At 40.8% G+C, this 15535-nt stretch overlaps 2 protein-coding genes across 3 annotated transcripts in view; one reads left to right on the top strand and one right to left on the bottom strand.

Moving 5' to 3' along the window:
• The first annotated feature begins 859 nt into the window (after positions 1-859).
• Positions 860-15535, top strand: part of LOC147874542 (uncharacterized) — a 123486-nt gene continuing 108810 nt past the window's right edge. The window contains exons 1-2 of one of the 2 annotated variants that reach the window (XR_015534047.1): positions 860-1047; positions 5017-5172. The gene's annotated coding sequence lies outside the window, so the exon portion shown is untranslated. The remainder of the gene's footprint in view (positions 1048-5016; positions 5173-15535) is intronic. The other variant, XM_087344732.1, reaches the window with a different exon arrangement.
• On the bottom strand, positions 8398-9003 carry LOC110838296 (uncharacterized). The gene has a single exon (XM_022081357.2). The coding sequence runs from the start codon at positions 9001-9003 to the stop codon at positions 8398-8400; it is 606 nt and encodes a 201-aa protein (XP_021937049.2).

Raw genomic sequence — 15535 nt, 5'->3', positions numbered from 1 at the left:
GAGAAATGTAATCTCAGAGTTGGAAAGAACCTTAATCTTAATTTTTCTTATAGTGATGTTTCTTGGAACACGATTGAAGGTATGATAACGCATGTAATATAAACAAAAGTTCTGTTCTCAATGTAGGCAGTTTTCCAGTCTAATATTAAAAAGTTGTTTTTATCAGAAAGATTATGATATGTTTATATGTTCAGTAAGACAAATATAATACTTCACTAAGGTCTTCAAGCATACTGGCAATATTTTAATAATGTCATGGTGCCCACAGTAAAATCCAATTAGGATATTTGCTGACAGACTACCGACGTATACACCATATCATTCTGTCCAATGTTTGCGTGATAAAATTATTTGAGATCATAGTGGCAATTATTCAGTCTATTCACATGCCATAATGCAAGAATTATTGTTGTAAGTTTCTGTGTGAACAATGTGCTTCGTGTGTTGTTATTGGGTTACGGAATAAGAGAATGGATGGAGATTTCCGTCTTCTGGGTTGTTGCACTGTGTAGTCTGGTCGATGTTAACCAACGTTTCAGAGGTCATACTGCCTCCGTCATCAGGGCGATGAATCATACACAGCGCGACAACCCAGAAGACGGAAATCTTCATACTCACCGCTGTGAGAACCTCAAGTCTTATATATTTGAATTGTTAACTTCTGTATGCTTTTGTAGTGGACATGACAAAAATTTGTCTTGTGAAAGTGGAAGGTGCACGTTCATTGGCTACAGTAGAAGTGTTAACTGTGTGGTGAAGTAAAACTGTGTGTTGTTAGAGGAGTGTGATGCATATATGGAGGAATATTGATTTCTTGAATGTGGATGTATTTTGTCTTTCTAGGAGTAGCAGATTACAAGAAATAGATTGATCTTTCAGATTCTGAGCTTCATTCTGTATGTCACCTGACCTGCGTACTGCTTGCCAGAGTATCTGAGGCAACACTTGGCAGACTGACTTGATTTCGGAGCAGGAAACCTGCTGGGAGAATGAAGGAACCTGGTGTCCGCAAGATATTCATCTCTGTCTGAACTTGGCATGCGTTGTGTAAGTACATGAGCAATAGGATGTATTCGATGTGCTTGTCGTGTGAGAGAGATGAGTCTGTCCAATTTTATGTGGTACTTGAAATGTTGTGACTGTAAGTGTGAGAGTTGATATGTTGAAAGACCTACGTGCAATGAGGGATTGGCATAATTGCAGTATCTGTGGTATGCTAGAGACATTCACGACTCTCTAGTGAATATGGGGTTCATAAGATATCAAATTTTGAGGTTAGGTATCGTTTGTAGACGTGGGTGGTGACTATTTGTGAAGTGAGTTTGTTAATTAGAGGTTTTGTTACATGTTTGATGTGTGTAGTGCTGTGGAGCCTTTAATATGATCTGTTTACTAATTAATATTTGAATAAGTGCCAGTGCAAGTAATTTAGTTTTGTTGACATGTGAGTATTGTGCACAGTGACCGGAGCTGCTGGGATATTTTCTGTGCTTTTGGTTAATTTTGAGAGTTTGCTGTGTTGAGCAAGGGGATAGGTTATAAAACTTGTAAATTTGGGGTGTGGTGTTCATTATGAATTTGGATTTGCTTGCAAAATTCACAAGCCCAGTAGATAACTGATAGCGGTGATAGATAGTCTGGTTCGATACACGTGACAGTTACCGTGTGTCGATAGTTGTCAGGTTTCAGTCTCATGGACATGTGATAATGCTCAGTATTACTTCTGGTATATTGTGGTGGGAATAGGGAGGGGATTTGCATTAGAAATGAGGATTGGTGTGGTGGGTTTGAACCAAGTACAGAAACGCAGTGCCACTTATGTGGGTGACAATGTACCAGTGCTGGTGTTTGACAGGATTGTTATTTTATGTGTCTAAATGGTTCTGTAGTCTTCTTAGCTTGGCAAGGAGTAATTTATTAAACCCGTCAGTCAGGCTGTTTATTATGAGGAATGTGGATTTGTGTGTGTGTGTCTGAGAGAAAGGGGCAGAAGTTATTAACCATTTAGTTTAAGTATAGAATTTTAAGAATTTGGAAGAAGAAAGAAGGCACTAATATGCTGACCTCAGTGCTGTAATGGGTTTAAAGAATAACATTAGAGAGAACGGCATAGTTGAGTGGTTATGAAATGCTGAGATGTTGGGTTGCCTTGATATCTGACTGAAAATATCAAGCAGTAAAGAGTAGCGTGTAGTGAGTGCACCTCTAATGTGTTGTGATAATATTCTAGATTAAATCGCTGTGCCGCTGTGAGGTAATCTTAAAGCTGTACCCATTAGAACACATGAAAGCCTGTCGTCTGTTGTTCGTTCAGTGGTTGTGGAACGAATGCTTTCAGGATGGCTAGTAGCAACTCGTAACTTACGTGCAATTAAATTTCAAACTTGTTCCCATTAGTCAGTACAGTCTGTGTCAGTGCAGCAGTGTGGAAGCCTGACAATGTTGTCTTGTGACTGCTCTGTTAACATGACACCTGTTCATTGCAATCTCCTTTCTGGTCATTGATAACGCCTCGTATTACAACACTCAGACAGACAAACCACCGACGTCTAACTCAAAGAAGGACGAAATGAAAGCCTGGCTATTGGAAGTAAACATCCCATTTTGTGACATGTTGAAAGATCAACTGTTCGATTTAATCAAATTAAATAAGTCTAAGCACAAATGTTATGTGACTGATCAGATTTAGCAGATAAAGAAGGTACTGTACTGAGACTTGCACCGTACCATCCCATTTTAAACGCCATTAAACTTATTTGGGCAGATGTAAAACACTGGGTTGCAATCAAGAACACAACATTTAAAATTAAGGACCATGAGGAATTGTGTCGTCAGAGACTCGAAGAAATTGGGCAAGAGGACTGGAAGAATGTATGTTGGCATGTGGGAAAATTAGAACAAATCTTTTATGAGCAAGAAGGCATAATCGGAAACGCTATTGAACGTGTTATAATTGAAGATAAAGGAGTGGACAGTGATGAATCGAGTGATGTCAGAAAGCGAAGGTCTGTGAGGAGTGAATAATTTGGAAGAGGGCCAAAGAGTTGTGAAGAAGATAAAATTATCTAATACTCTCTGCAGGGTAGTGAAATCGACTTTCCTATGTTATATACCGTGGTGGTATTTTATTTGGAGTGTGCTGTACGCGGCCTGCTTCCAGGAAACTTGTGACTCCCTCCGAGGTTCAAATTCAAAAAGCCTGCCGCCAAAAACGCTCAATCTATCTTCTACTGTTCAGTCTTTGGCGTGCGACAGGGTGGGGTTGGAGCTGTTATGTGAATACGCGTGGAGTGGCTTGGCTTGGCTTGGCGTTAGTTCTTGGACACAGGTATTAAATCAGAATATTTATTGCAGTAAGGAACCTGAGGTGTACGTTATGATTTCACCTATTGTCATTTGATTATCCTTCAAGACGCTGCAACGTATGTTGATTTTTGTCATTTGAGGTTGTGTTGAGTTGTTTGCGTAAGTTAGGCGGGGGGTGGGGTAATGATAGAACACTGCTAGAAATTGACTGCATTGATGATTAACTTCTGTTTAGTAGGTAGGATTTATTTCTGGTGTACCTTCATTCTAAGATTTGTAATATGCTCGACCTGGAAACTGAAATATCCCGTTAATGTACCTCAATGCCGAGTGACTGCCGTAGTCGCTACTACATCATCGAGCTGTATGTGACTACGTTTATGCGTTAATATTGTGCGTATTTTACAGTTATAAGTTACACATATCGTTCCGAGAAGTAAATAACCGCTCGAATCGCACGTAATGACAAAAAGGCACTACTTGTCGGTTCATGGTTTGAACGCATATAACCATCTTCATAAAGAGAGGCCTGAGTGGGATATATGTTTGTAACAAGCTTTACTTTTATAAAAAGTCTGGAAGCTCATTGCCCAAGAATCTGTATGTTTTTTTGTTTGGTTATGTATGCATACAGGGAACTGGATATTTTGGATGTGAATACATGCTTTTTGTCATTCTAGGAGCTCAATACTACAGGCTTTCTTGATCCTTCAGAGTCTGCTGAGTGGCAAATTGTGTGTCACCTGTGTTTGCCTCAAGATAATATGCTTTCAATTAACAAAGCCACTTCCTAGTAACATTTTCTGGAGCTCAGTTTTCACATCATTGTATTTCTGAAAAGGCACTGTAAACACACTAACTAACTAACTAACTAGATGGCTTACCGAACCCGAAGGTTCATCACCGAATTAACCAAAGCCCTCCACCGGACCCTGTGCTGGGCCAACAAAATCCAGTTTCCTTCAACTCCTATCTCCCATAGATCCCGCCTGAGATTATCCTCCCATCTACGTCTAGGTCTCCCCAGCGGTCTCTTCCCTTCAGGTTTCCCAACCAGTACCCGTTGCACACCTCTTGTCCCATCCATGCGCGCTACATGTCCCGCCCATCTTATTCTTCTCGACTTAATCACCCTCACAATACTGGGGGAGCAGTACAGATTTTTAAGCTCGTCATTGTGCAGTTTTCTCCACGCCCCATCGTCTTCCCTCTTAGGCCCAAATATCCTCCTCAACACCCGATTCTCAAACACCTGCAATCTGTGTTCCTCCCTCTGAGTGAGAGACCATGTTTCGCACCCATACAAAACAACAGGCAAGATTATTGTTCTGTATACTTTAATTTTCAGGTTCTTAGAAATCAGACGGGAAGACAAAATATTTTGGACTGAGAAGTAGCAAGCATTTCCGGAATTTAGTCTCCTCCTAACTTCCTCACAAGTATCATTTTGATTTGTTATTGTTGTTCCCAAATATTTGAACTTTGTAACCCTTTCAAAGGATTTATTAGCCACCCTAAGACAATTCTGCCCGCCTGTCTTCTGATGACGAGATACTAACAAAACACACATTAACTAAAATGTGTAATAATAATTAAGAGATCAAAGTGGTTAGGGTGAATTTAGTGTCTGCTATACGAAGAAAATGTGATGCTGATGTCTGGAGTCCAGTCAACTAGTCTTCACAGGACTTTGTACATTTTTGTTTTCAGGGCTGGAACAATTGCAGCCTGGGCCCTTAATGGTGAGTGCAGAAGTAGTCGGAGCTGGAGTGTAACAGTGATGACGGAGGCAGTATGACCTCTGAAACGTTGGTTAACATCGACCAGACTACACGGCGCAATAACCCAGAAGACGGATATCTTCAAGTAAGTGCCAGTTTGACCTGGAGCTTTCCTTTCAACTAAAATTCTTCTTAGGTTGCCAGCCATGTCGTGTGGTTGAAAGGTAATCTTCAGACCTTGCATTCCGTGTAGTGTATTGGAATATAAAACGTGCATACAAACAAAAATGTCTACACTTTGAAGGCCGCTAATGACAAACAGGTTTTGACCTCAAGAGGTCATCAGTGTCAAAAAGATTATGGTTTTTGAAAGGCAAGTTCTTTACAAAATCATATTTATGTAACACCTCACTGGACGTTGATTGCTTAGGAGTTGGTGCATTATATCGAGCACTTGGCTATTTTGTCCACCGGTCTGCTTGCCGTTGTTGGTCTGCGGCGAGCCGTAGTTGCGTCGCCTGTGCCTGTGAACTTCAACGATGCGTGGGTGTTCCTGTTGGTTTTAAAAATGTATAGCGTATATATTAACTCTGAAATCAGGGTGGCCAACTATTGCATAAGAAATTTACTTTTTTCTATTTATTGCTAGGTCAAATAACACATCGGAGTCACGGGCCTTGTGTTCATTTATGATATTTTGGGTTTTGCTAGCACCTTTCGAGGCTTTGTTCTCGTCCTCAGTGCTAAAGTGCTCAACACTGAGGATGAATATGTTTCTTAGAAAATTGATTTCCTCGTCTTTCAACCACCTGGCATGGCTGGTAGCCTGAGAGAAATTCATTATAAGTGAGATGCAGTGTTTAAATGTCGGTTTTATCGTGCAGCGTGGAATAATAACTTTATTCTAATTGTGTATGATAATGGAAAGAGATTGATTTGTATCCCAAACCATTTTCTTTCATGGACACACTTCCACTATTTTACCATTTGTTTTGTTGTCTTTGCCTTGATGTCTCCTGTTTAGAGCCATTTACGTAGCAGAATCAAATTAAGTCATGTCCCATGTTCTAGTTCTGGTCTTCGGCACTTGATACTGTAGGATGATGTATCGGATGCTGAGGTGTGAAAGTGCTGTTCTCAAGGCAAAAATTTGGAAATTCATATTTATCTGAAATATATAAATTGATGCATACAATCAGAACAGTTTACATTTTGAAAAGCATTTAGTGCCAAATGTGTTTTACCTCAGTGGCAAAAACATTAATTCTTTAGTCTGTCTATTAAAATCTTACAATTCAGGAGACGATTGTTTGTTATAATGCACTCGGCATAAAAAGGTCGCACTTTTTGTAACCATGCTTCATGTACTACCACACTGAATGATTTAAGCTTTATGTAAATTAAGTTGGCTTAATGTCCGCTGGCCTAAATTGAGGTTGTCGGTGGCTGGTTTGTGAACTTCAATATTGCGTGGGTAATACTGTCACCACGGTGCTTGCTTAACAATTCAACTCGTTCATGCCGTACGTAAACTGCGACATGAGACTGCCGGCTTTCATCGATCGGCTGTTATTGATCAGATTTGAAGCAGGAAAGTAACGAGCGTTTTCATAATTTTGTAATGAAACATTTTCCCATTTGTTGGAGTTGATTCGTGTACCAGTAGATGAATATTGAAAAATGCCCAAACTTATATTCTGACTTTCTTGTTGATTTGGATTTATTATTTAAACTGATCTCTGTACTCAAGTGTAGGAAAATTTCTTTGTTATTCTGTTGCTGAAGCAAAACCACTTGACCCCAGTGTACCAACTGAGAGGATGAAGGAATAACGTTCATGCAGCAACAAGAAAGTAGTTTTTCATGAATAGTTTGATTTTTGTCATCTTCTTTATCCCCCCCACCCCCACCGAATAGTCTGTCTATACTGAGGATGATGTCATTAAATAAGTACAAGAGTCCTGTTACATTGAACATATCAGAAATATGGTGTTCAGTAATTTTGATGAGAATATTACTAAAATGGTGAAGAGAAATTGATTTAATCAGAAATAATGAAGTGGTTTTATTTGTTGCTTGTTGAGGTTCTTGGAGTATGTCATAGAGGGGCGTGCCCTTCTGGTTTGCCATTTTCATGCTGCTGACTTTTCTCAGTAGGGAAACTTGGGTTGCATTCTTTTCAGTAATCTCTGCTTTATACGCTGATCTTGTGTCGTTTGCCGTCTCTTACACAAATTCAGTAATTTGCATTTTATTCTGGGTCCGGAATAAAGGTTATAATATGAGACCATGGAATTGTGTTTCATAAGGTATTAATTAATTTAGGAATTATTAATATTTACCTCATTTGCTAGATTATTAGTTACTATCAGCCACGTCCCTTTGTATTCTCCTTTGATTTGTGGACGTGGGTTTTGTGGTTGTGATGCCATGTGGCCTCTTAGATAGGCACCAGTGCTTCAGAAGAACATGCCTCCTCCTTCTTCAGGGCTGAAGTGAGGATTTTGCAGAATATGGAAATGTTTCTCAAAAACGTTGGTAGCTACTTATGAGTCCACGTGGTGAATCAACCGGAATGCCAACACCGACATGGACTTAGTCACTGCTGTAACCGTTCGTCAGCTGCTCGTGGTGGGATGTTTAGTTGGGTGAATGGTGCAGATTTTTGTTCAGGGTCACATTTTCTCGGTCCTCAGGACGTGTAACGGCCGAATCGAATATGGCGGCGGAAATATATAGCTCACAAGTTATATCAGTATCAGCGCTGTGTAGAACGTCGCTACGCTCGGCTTCCTCATTTGAGGGCGGTTGTGTTCTAGTCACTGTTTTAACCTCTTTGTTCGGATGTAGAACTTCGCCCTTCACAAAGTGCTTTTGCAAGCTTGGTTTTAATTGTGAGAGAACAGCTTTCTCATCACCTTGATGTTATATTTACATCTTATTGTTAACTAGATTATCAACTTCTTAACTTAAGTGCATGTGTTGACATACGTCTTTCACTTTGCATTGTAAATAATGAAGAAAATCTTAATTAAGACGGTACCCTCGATAATACTCGGCGTGGCCTCGGTCATTTTGGTTCGTTCCAAAATCTTGGTTTATTTTGCGGTTTTGTTTTGCTATTTTAGCTTGGTCTTGGTCCGCTCCAAAACTCTGGTTTGTAATGCGGTTTTATCTGATGACTAACGTTGAGTTTTAATCATCCTTTGAATCGTGTTCGATGTCTGAAGGTCTTGTCGAATTGAGATAGCTCTAAATCTCTCCGTTGCGATACCCTCTGGTAGATTTCGTCGCACGTTTCGATTATTATACCAATCATCTGGCATATTCCATGGTGCAGCTCCGTCTCCAGTCAAGAAACTCCAATTCGCTACTTTTTGACTAAGACGATTGCCTCGGCCATCTTCTTTATATAGTTGAAAGCCAAAAACATATGCTGATCCCATGATCTTAATCGAACTAGTGGCTGAGGATATAGGCTGCACAGTTCCTGCTCTCCTAATTCACTTGGTCTTGTCTTCACCACTTGTGATTCTCCTCCAGCGAGGCACAAGTTTTTATGAGTAACTTTTTCGTTTCGATACGTCTCGAAACGACCAACTATGTCTGATATACTGTGTATATATCGCAAGTTAAACCTTGTTCCAGGTACGCATTCGTCGAAGGTTACTGCGGTGATCCCATAACCTGCAAGTCTCTGCCCTATTTCTGGACTTCGCGGTCCTATTGGGTAAAATTTTCTGACCAAATTAGTCGTAAATTCTGTGTTAGCTGGTTTTCCAATATGGAAATTCGGCACTGGTTCAGCATGCGGAGATGCTAGTGCCATAACCATATCGCCAGCGATACCAAGAGACGGTATTTCCTCAAATGCGTTGTGATTATCCGCGTTTACCTCAGCTGCGTGATATCCACCAAATCCTTGAACCACAGTGATTGGAAGAGGTGGGACCTCTAGTCTCGTTTCCTTTCCCATTTTAATAATAATATTATTACTTCAAGTAGTCGTAAATGTAGCATTGCAGTCGCATAATAGGGTATTTCCTCGCGGGCGAGCACTCTTTCGAGTTGTTTCTCGTCTACTCGGTAGCCATCATACACTTCTGCCGCTATATCCACAATTTTACTGTAGTTGGCGGAGAATGACTTTTGGTGCTATTTCCGTCTACGCCAAAGATAGCCTCAGTTATCAGAGAATCATTTTTCTGCGGGCTCTCCTTAGTTTGTAGATGTGGTGGTGGTGGTGGAAGCATTGGAGATTTTGGACCTGCCTTTGATTTCAGAGGTGGCTTTGGAATATTTCTTTTTCCAACTTTAGCTGGATCGAAATTTTCCGGTTTTCCTCTGTAACCAGGCGCAGTCCTCATTATCTCTTCAATGGTGTATTTTTTTCTTTTCTACATCGGCCATTTTGCTTTAATGTAGGTTTCCTTATTTTTCCTTACCGGAACCAGCGAAACAAACTGGGTTTTACCACACAGTACAAATGCAATTCATAGAATACATCTACTGAATAAATTGTGCGTTGTAATAGGTAGGACGCCAGCTCGTTCTTGTAGGTCCTAATTTTCTCCACTTTCCTAATTTGAATTGGTAATTTAGTGTACAGTTTTATTCCTATATTCACCGCACGTTTCTTGAGAATATTTGTTCTACGGAACTGGGCACGGAAGTCCAACTTTATGGGGCATCTTCTCTCAATTGTATACATGCATGCTAAGGGGAGTATCAGTTGCCTACATGATGCATATCTCCCCACACCGCTCTGAACTGAAGCCTTCTTGGACTGCACTAAAGAATGGACGGCAGCCTCAGCTGCAGCTTGCTTGGCTAGGTCCTCAGATTTTCCTTCCTCCTGGACCATCAGGCAAACTTGGAGCACTGCTGTGATCTGCTCGAGGACGCGACTGATGGGTGGGTGCACCATTACCGCTCTGTCCTTCACCTGCAAAAGTCAGTGTGTGTACTGGAAACAATATTAACAGAAACAAAAGTAATAATAAACTTACTAATTTGCAGCAAAAAGCAGTAATGAATGAGTTTGTAGTTTAGATGCGTCATGTTTGTGTTAAAATTCAGTATATATTTATTTATTATTTCAGTCTATACACAAACTTAATTTTTTAAAATGTTGTTGTTAAAATTAAAATTAAAATTTAGCGCTTTTCATCGTTATTACGATGTTACATTTCAGCGCTTATTATTTTACGACATGTTTCGATGCTATTGCATCATCCTCAGGTTTTTTATTTGTTTTGTAGATTTCTTTTTGTAGGTATTCCTTTTGATCTTTGTAGTATTTTGCATATTTTGGTCAGTTGTTCATTATTCTGTGAAACAATTAATTAACATTTGAATTATTAATTATTAATATGAAAATGAGTTTGGAGATTGTCGTAGAAAATATATTTGTAAAATTTATAGGAATATAAGAAACATACCAAGAGTTGTGATGTGTGGTGTGTCTGCGTCTGTGATCAGATGATGACTATCCATGACTGGGTAAGTGCACTGATGCAGGTTGTATATATAGGTGAAAGTTGTTTAGGGGGTTGGGTCAATAACCTGTATTGTATTGAATATGGGATTGTTAACAACATTTTAAAAACTAAGTTTGTGTATAGACTGAAATAATAAATAAATATATACTGAATAGTAATGAATGAGTTTATTAGAAGAAGAAAAATTAGTTTTAAAAATTCTTCTGCTTTGAAGTACACTTTTAACAGTGTAATAAATGTGCACAGTTCTTGAGGGATTCTCACACAACCCTTTGCTTCTAGATCTTTATTACATAAAAGAGTATGGATGCGGCATTTCAGAAGCGTACGTCTGACCCAACCAAGTGGCAAGAATCCGTTGCCATAATGAGATTAGTAGTACCATAAAGCACTGCCATGTGGCACCAGTGTCTCCTTTCTGGCTCCACATTTGCCCGTGGCACAGCTCTGTTTAGACTCGTTCGAAATTGCAGAGCTGTGATGAGGTGACATGGCTTCAATAAAGTGGGGTTATATAGGATGGAGTTACCCACTTTGTCGTTGGCAAAAGCTTGGTCCCTGTCCGCGTGACTCGGACCATCATTGGAGCTCCTCCAGAACGCCTTTTTTGGCTGCAGCGATGATTTCGATGATGAAATGTGATATCGTACAGCGTAGCTAATGCTTCCTTCAGTGCTCCTTCATGCACTTGGTCGGACCAGAAGACAGCCATTTTCAAGGTTTTCCTGTGTCCTACAGAACAATGAAAACTTATATATATATATATATATATATATATATATTTATTTTTCCAGTCTATACACAAACTTATTTAAAATAATGTTGTTAAAATATTATAACATTTACAGTATAAATTGTATTATGTTATATTTATGGCGCTCCTTTATCGTAATACGATATTACATTATTCAGCGCTATTATTTATGAACGACATGTTTCGATGTTTTATGACATCATCTTCAGGTTTATCAATTTATACTATTTTAAAACTATTATACATTTCGGTGCATTGCATTTATTGATCTTTTATTATGTTTGTAGATTTTCTGTCTTCATAATGATTTGGTGTTTGTATTTAGATGTTCATTATCAAGTTTGTATTGTGATGTATCATACGTCTGATAGCAGGAGACGACAAATTGCAACTCCAAAATACAAAATACAAAATGAAAACTTATTCACCCGGATATGCGATCAGCAAGTTCTTGTGGCAGAGCAAATTTCTTATAGGTAACTGGATTATGTTGTCCACGCTGCCATTTTGCCCGCGATTTAAATGCAAAGTTGTGCAGCCTCTCGAAATCTCTCTTTGCTGCTTGTCGTTTACCCACTTCTTGCTCTGACCTAAAATAAAACATGCATCACTTGTGTACTATTTGGGCATTTATAAAAGCCACGTCCTTTGGTCATAGGTTTTGAATTACCTTGGTAACGTCTCTTTGTTGTTTGTCCAATGATTGGCTGAAAATCCTGAATCTGGATCACCATAGAGTAGGAGCATTTAGTAGGTAGGGTCAGTCCATGTTATTGTTTCAGAACCCTGATGATGATGGGAGCAAATGGACCCTGAAACGTCGGTTTCTTATTTTAACCATTTGATGCGGCTGGTCGTCTGAGAAGGTTTTATTAAGCCATTACAAATTATGTCTTGTCCTTGATTCTTCTTCTGGCTCTACAGCCCTTCGTGAGCATTGGCCTCCGGGAGAACCCTCCTCGATTCATTTCTTTCTTGTATTATCACCCACCAGGCATGAATTTTTAAGGTTGTTTAAGGCTGTTGCATCGACCAAATCCAAATGTGACATCCTGGGCGATAAATTTGCGGCCAATAGTGAATATTTTAAGAAGTGCGACGACAGACTTTCTTTCGAATTTCCGTCGTAACGATCCTGATGCAACTGGCTCCTAACTTGTGGTTGAATTTGACGCTCTCTTGAACTGGAAGCGTCCTAGTTGTCTGCTCGTCGTTCTGCGAAATCTGGTCGTTAGTCCATCAGATATGGGTTGCAACATGAAGGCCTCAGAATAAAACTGGCAGTTCGTGTCCTCATATAGGACACCAGTCCCTCCTAATTCATTATTGGAACTCTTAGAGGTGCCATCTATTTTACGTGTTCGGGTGACCACAGTGGACGAGGGCAGACTGTACAACAAGGTCGTGCCTTGTGAATGAAAGGAAGGGTAGCTTCAAATATGGTAGCTAAGCCATGTTTACATAATTAAAGGTCTGCCGTCGTCAGGGGTGAGTACCATTGTCCGATCTCGATGACCGCCATGTAAAAAGTCTCTGGTTCGATTTGTATAAATCGTTTCAATATTTTTGAATACGTGGGTAGGGGGCATACCCCTACACAAGGTCATAACTTGAGCTCCCGTGGCTAGTCCAAAGGTATTCTGTGAAGCGATATCCTCCACCCTTTTTAAATAGGTTACTTGTTTTGTATGAAGCGAGCAGCTTCGCCATCTTGCCTTCTTGTTCCCTTTATAATGTTATGAATGCCTTGCAAATGTTCTGCCGCTGCGACCCCGAACAAAACTTGAGGATCTCGCCTCCAAAATTTATCAAGCCCCTCTTTCGACGGTGCTCAATGCAACATCGCTTGGTGTGGGCAACGGCCTTCCACAAGTGTTTAATTTTCTGTTTACTCTATCTACGGCTTCTCCAATTTGTTCTAGCTTCTCCCATCTACGCCTTGGCCCGCCCAGTGGTTGTTTTCCCGGAGGATTTACCATCACAATGCAATCTTGTCTCCTCCAAGCGTTCCACATGTCCATCCCATCGGAGTCTCTTAGGTTTCACTAACCTCACTGTGCTAGCTGACCTGTGCAATTCCCCTCGCTCCTAATTTTGTACTTCCTATATCCAAATATCCTTCACAGATTGTTATTTTAAAATTATGGGCAACTACTGAGATCAAACCCGTGATATCTTACTCGCCGGAAGCGCTACTCTTTCGAATATCCTATCACCTGGTCGTGGCTGTGTTGTAATTGTATGTTACATGTTTGTTTCGTATCGGTTAGGAGGGGCGCCATTTGAAAATGAGGTCTCGGTTTGGTTGTAAATCGGAATTTCCGCAAAGTGACGCAAAATAAGAGTGGAATATGCGAGTCGCTTTCGCAGATAACCTTCCCATATACTTGATACTATGTGGCAAGAAATCTACCGAGAAGATAAAAGCGTAGTCATTTTTGGTTATAACGGTACACCACAAATCCATCTTTCCCCAGTCCCAAGAACCCTACGAGGCCAAGCGCCATCTGTTTCACATGCCACTGACGTGGAGAAGGAACGGGATAAGGCAGCTTAAACCTGGAGAAGCCGTTGCCACTTATCTCCTTCCGGGGAGTGGTCGTAAATTGTACCGTGGGAGGTCAATGCCCTCCCCATGTGAGTCTGTGACTTCATCACTAACAACAGATGGACAGAGCGGGGTGTCGAGCTCTGCTCCCTCAGGGTCGAGTTCCACTTCGGCCTCTCCCTCTGTGTCATCCGCGGGGACCTCATTCTCTAACTCTAGTCGCTCCGGGGCATCCCTACTCCGCAATGAATACCTAGGGATTACCCGGTCCCTCTCGTCTGTCTCTGGTCTGCGACTGCCCTGTACCTGGGTTCGATAATGTTGGCTTAGTTCCCACTCGGGGTCCCGTCCTGACCCATCTGAGTCCGTATCTTCACAATCACTACCGATGACATGAGTTGGGGGTGGAGTGCGGGGACGGTCCTTCCGCCTTGAGCCTAGATTCCCATAACATCCTTTCATTTTATTAACGTTTACCACAATTTCTCTCCCCTCAGGAAGTCTCACGACATAGTTCAAATCAGATAGTCTTAGAACCACTTCATAAGGACCCTTCCACCTTGTTCGAAACTTCAGACAGGTTTGTCTACCCTTATTCATCTGTTTCAGGTACACCATTTCCCCAGGTTGAAAGGTCACTAATTTCGTTCCCTTGTCGTATTGTTTCCTTTGCTTCTCCCGTCCGATCTGATTATTTTCCCTCACCACATCATAGGCTTCCTTCAACCTGTCCGCCAATGTGTCGATATGACCTTGAACCGGGTCCAGGTTCGAGTCCGGTTTCCTGGTTACAAATTTTGAAGTTGTCAAATCGTCCTCCATAGGCAAACGCATCTGCGTCCCATGTAACAAGTAAAACGGACTATACTTTGTAATCGAATGAGGGGTGGCCCGATAAGCCATCAAAGCATAATTAACAAATTCATCCCAGTCATCCCCATATTTATTCACGTAGTGACTCATGGTCTGATTGAGTCCTGCATGAAATCTCTTGTAACCGTCCCACTCCTGTTTGCTGTTGGAGTTGCCCGGCTCGGTTGCAGTCTTGTCGATCTCTGTCGTATGTGATGTAATTCGGGATTTCTGCTCATGTAGGCAAGGAACTTTTCTCAGGGAGTATTACATGGAGGGGTATAAGCTGAATGCCAGCGAGGAAGGTTTCGGTAATGGTCTTGAGATTTAAGTTCGTAGTTTCGCAAGCACAATTTATTTCTTTTACAATTAACATTTACTGGCCGAATCGAGCTACAAAACAATTTAGGATGTTGCTTCCTCTGAATTCCAGAAAAGAGTGTCCTTTAAGAAAACTTTCCTGTCCTTTAGTTATAGGACTTCCCCCCTTAACTTTCACAAAAAATGATGTATTTGGGCAGTAATGATGCCATAACTCACGTGGACCATTAAAAAACCCTTTAGCCGGCGGGTGCCCCCTGCAAGAATTTTGGGGGTCACACGGTGCCATAATTCTTTCCTTTACAGTCGTTGCTTGTGCAACTTTATTTTTTTTTTAAAGTGTGAGCGAGCCTTCTGCACTGAATGCAGAGCACCTACCAATAAACTGACCCCTGGCCTGAAAAGGACGCACTTCCCTAACAAGTGAAACGCGTAAATCTTTATTGCTTGTTTCCAATTTATTTTTATTTGCGCCTCACCGGGACTCGAACCCAGAACGCGCGGTCACACTCTCTACCTTGCCCTGCATTTG

Source organism: Zootermopsis nevadensis, unplaced genomic scaffold, assembly GCF_977971745.1.
Source record: "Zootermopsis nevadensis isolate Lab colony 2312 unplaced genomic scaffold, Znev_1.0 Znev_ptg000008l, whole genome shotgun sequence".
Taxonomy (NCBI): domain Eukaryota; kingdom Metazoa; phylum Arthropoda; class Insecta; order Blattodea; family Termopsidae; genus Zootermopsis; species Zootermopsis nevadensis.
This window is presented reverse-complemented; position numbering and strand designations above follow the sequence as displayed.

Excerpts from the sequence above, each read along its gene's own strand:
- LOC110838296 (XM_022081357.2), bottom strand. The coding sequence starts at position 9,003 with ATGGGAAAGGAAACGAGACTAGAGGTCCCACCTCTTCCAATCACTGTG.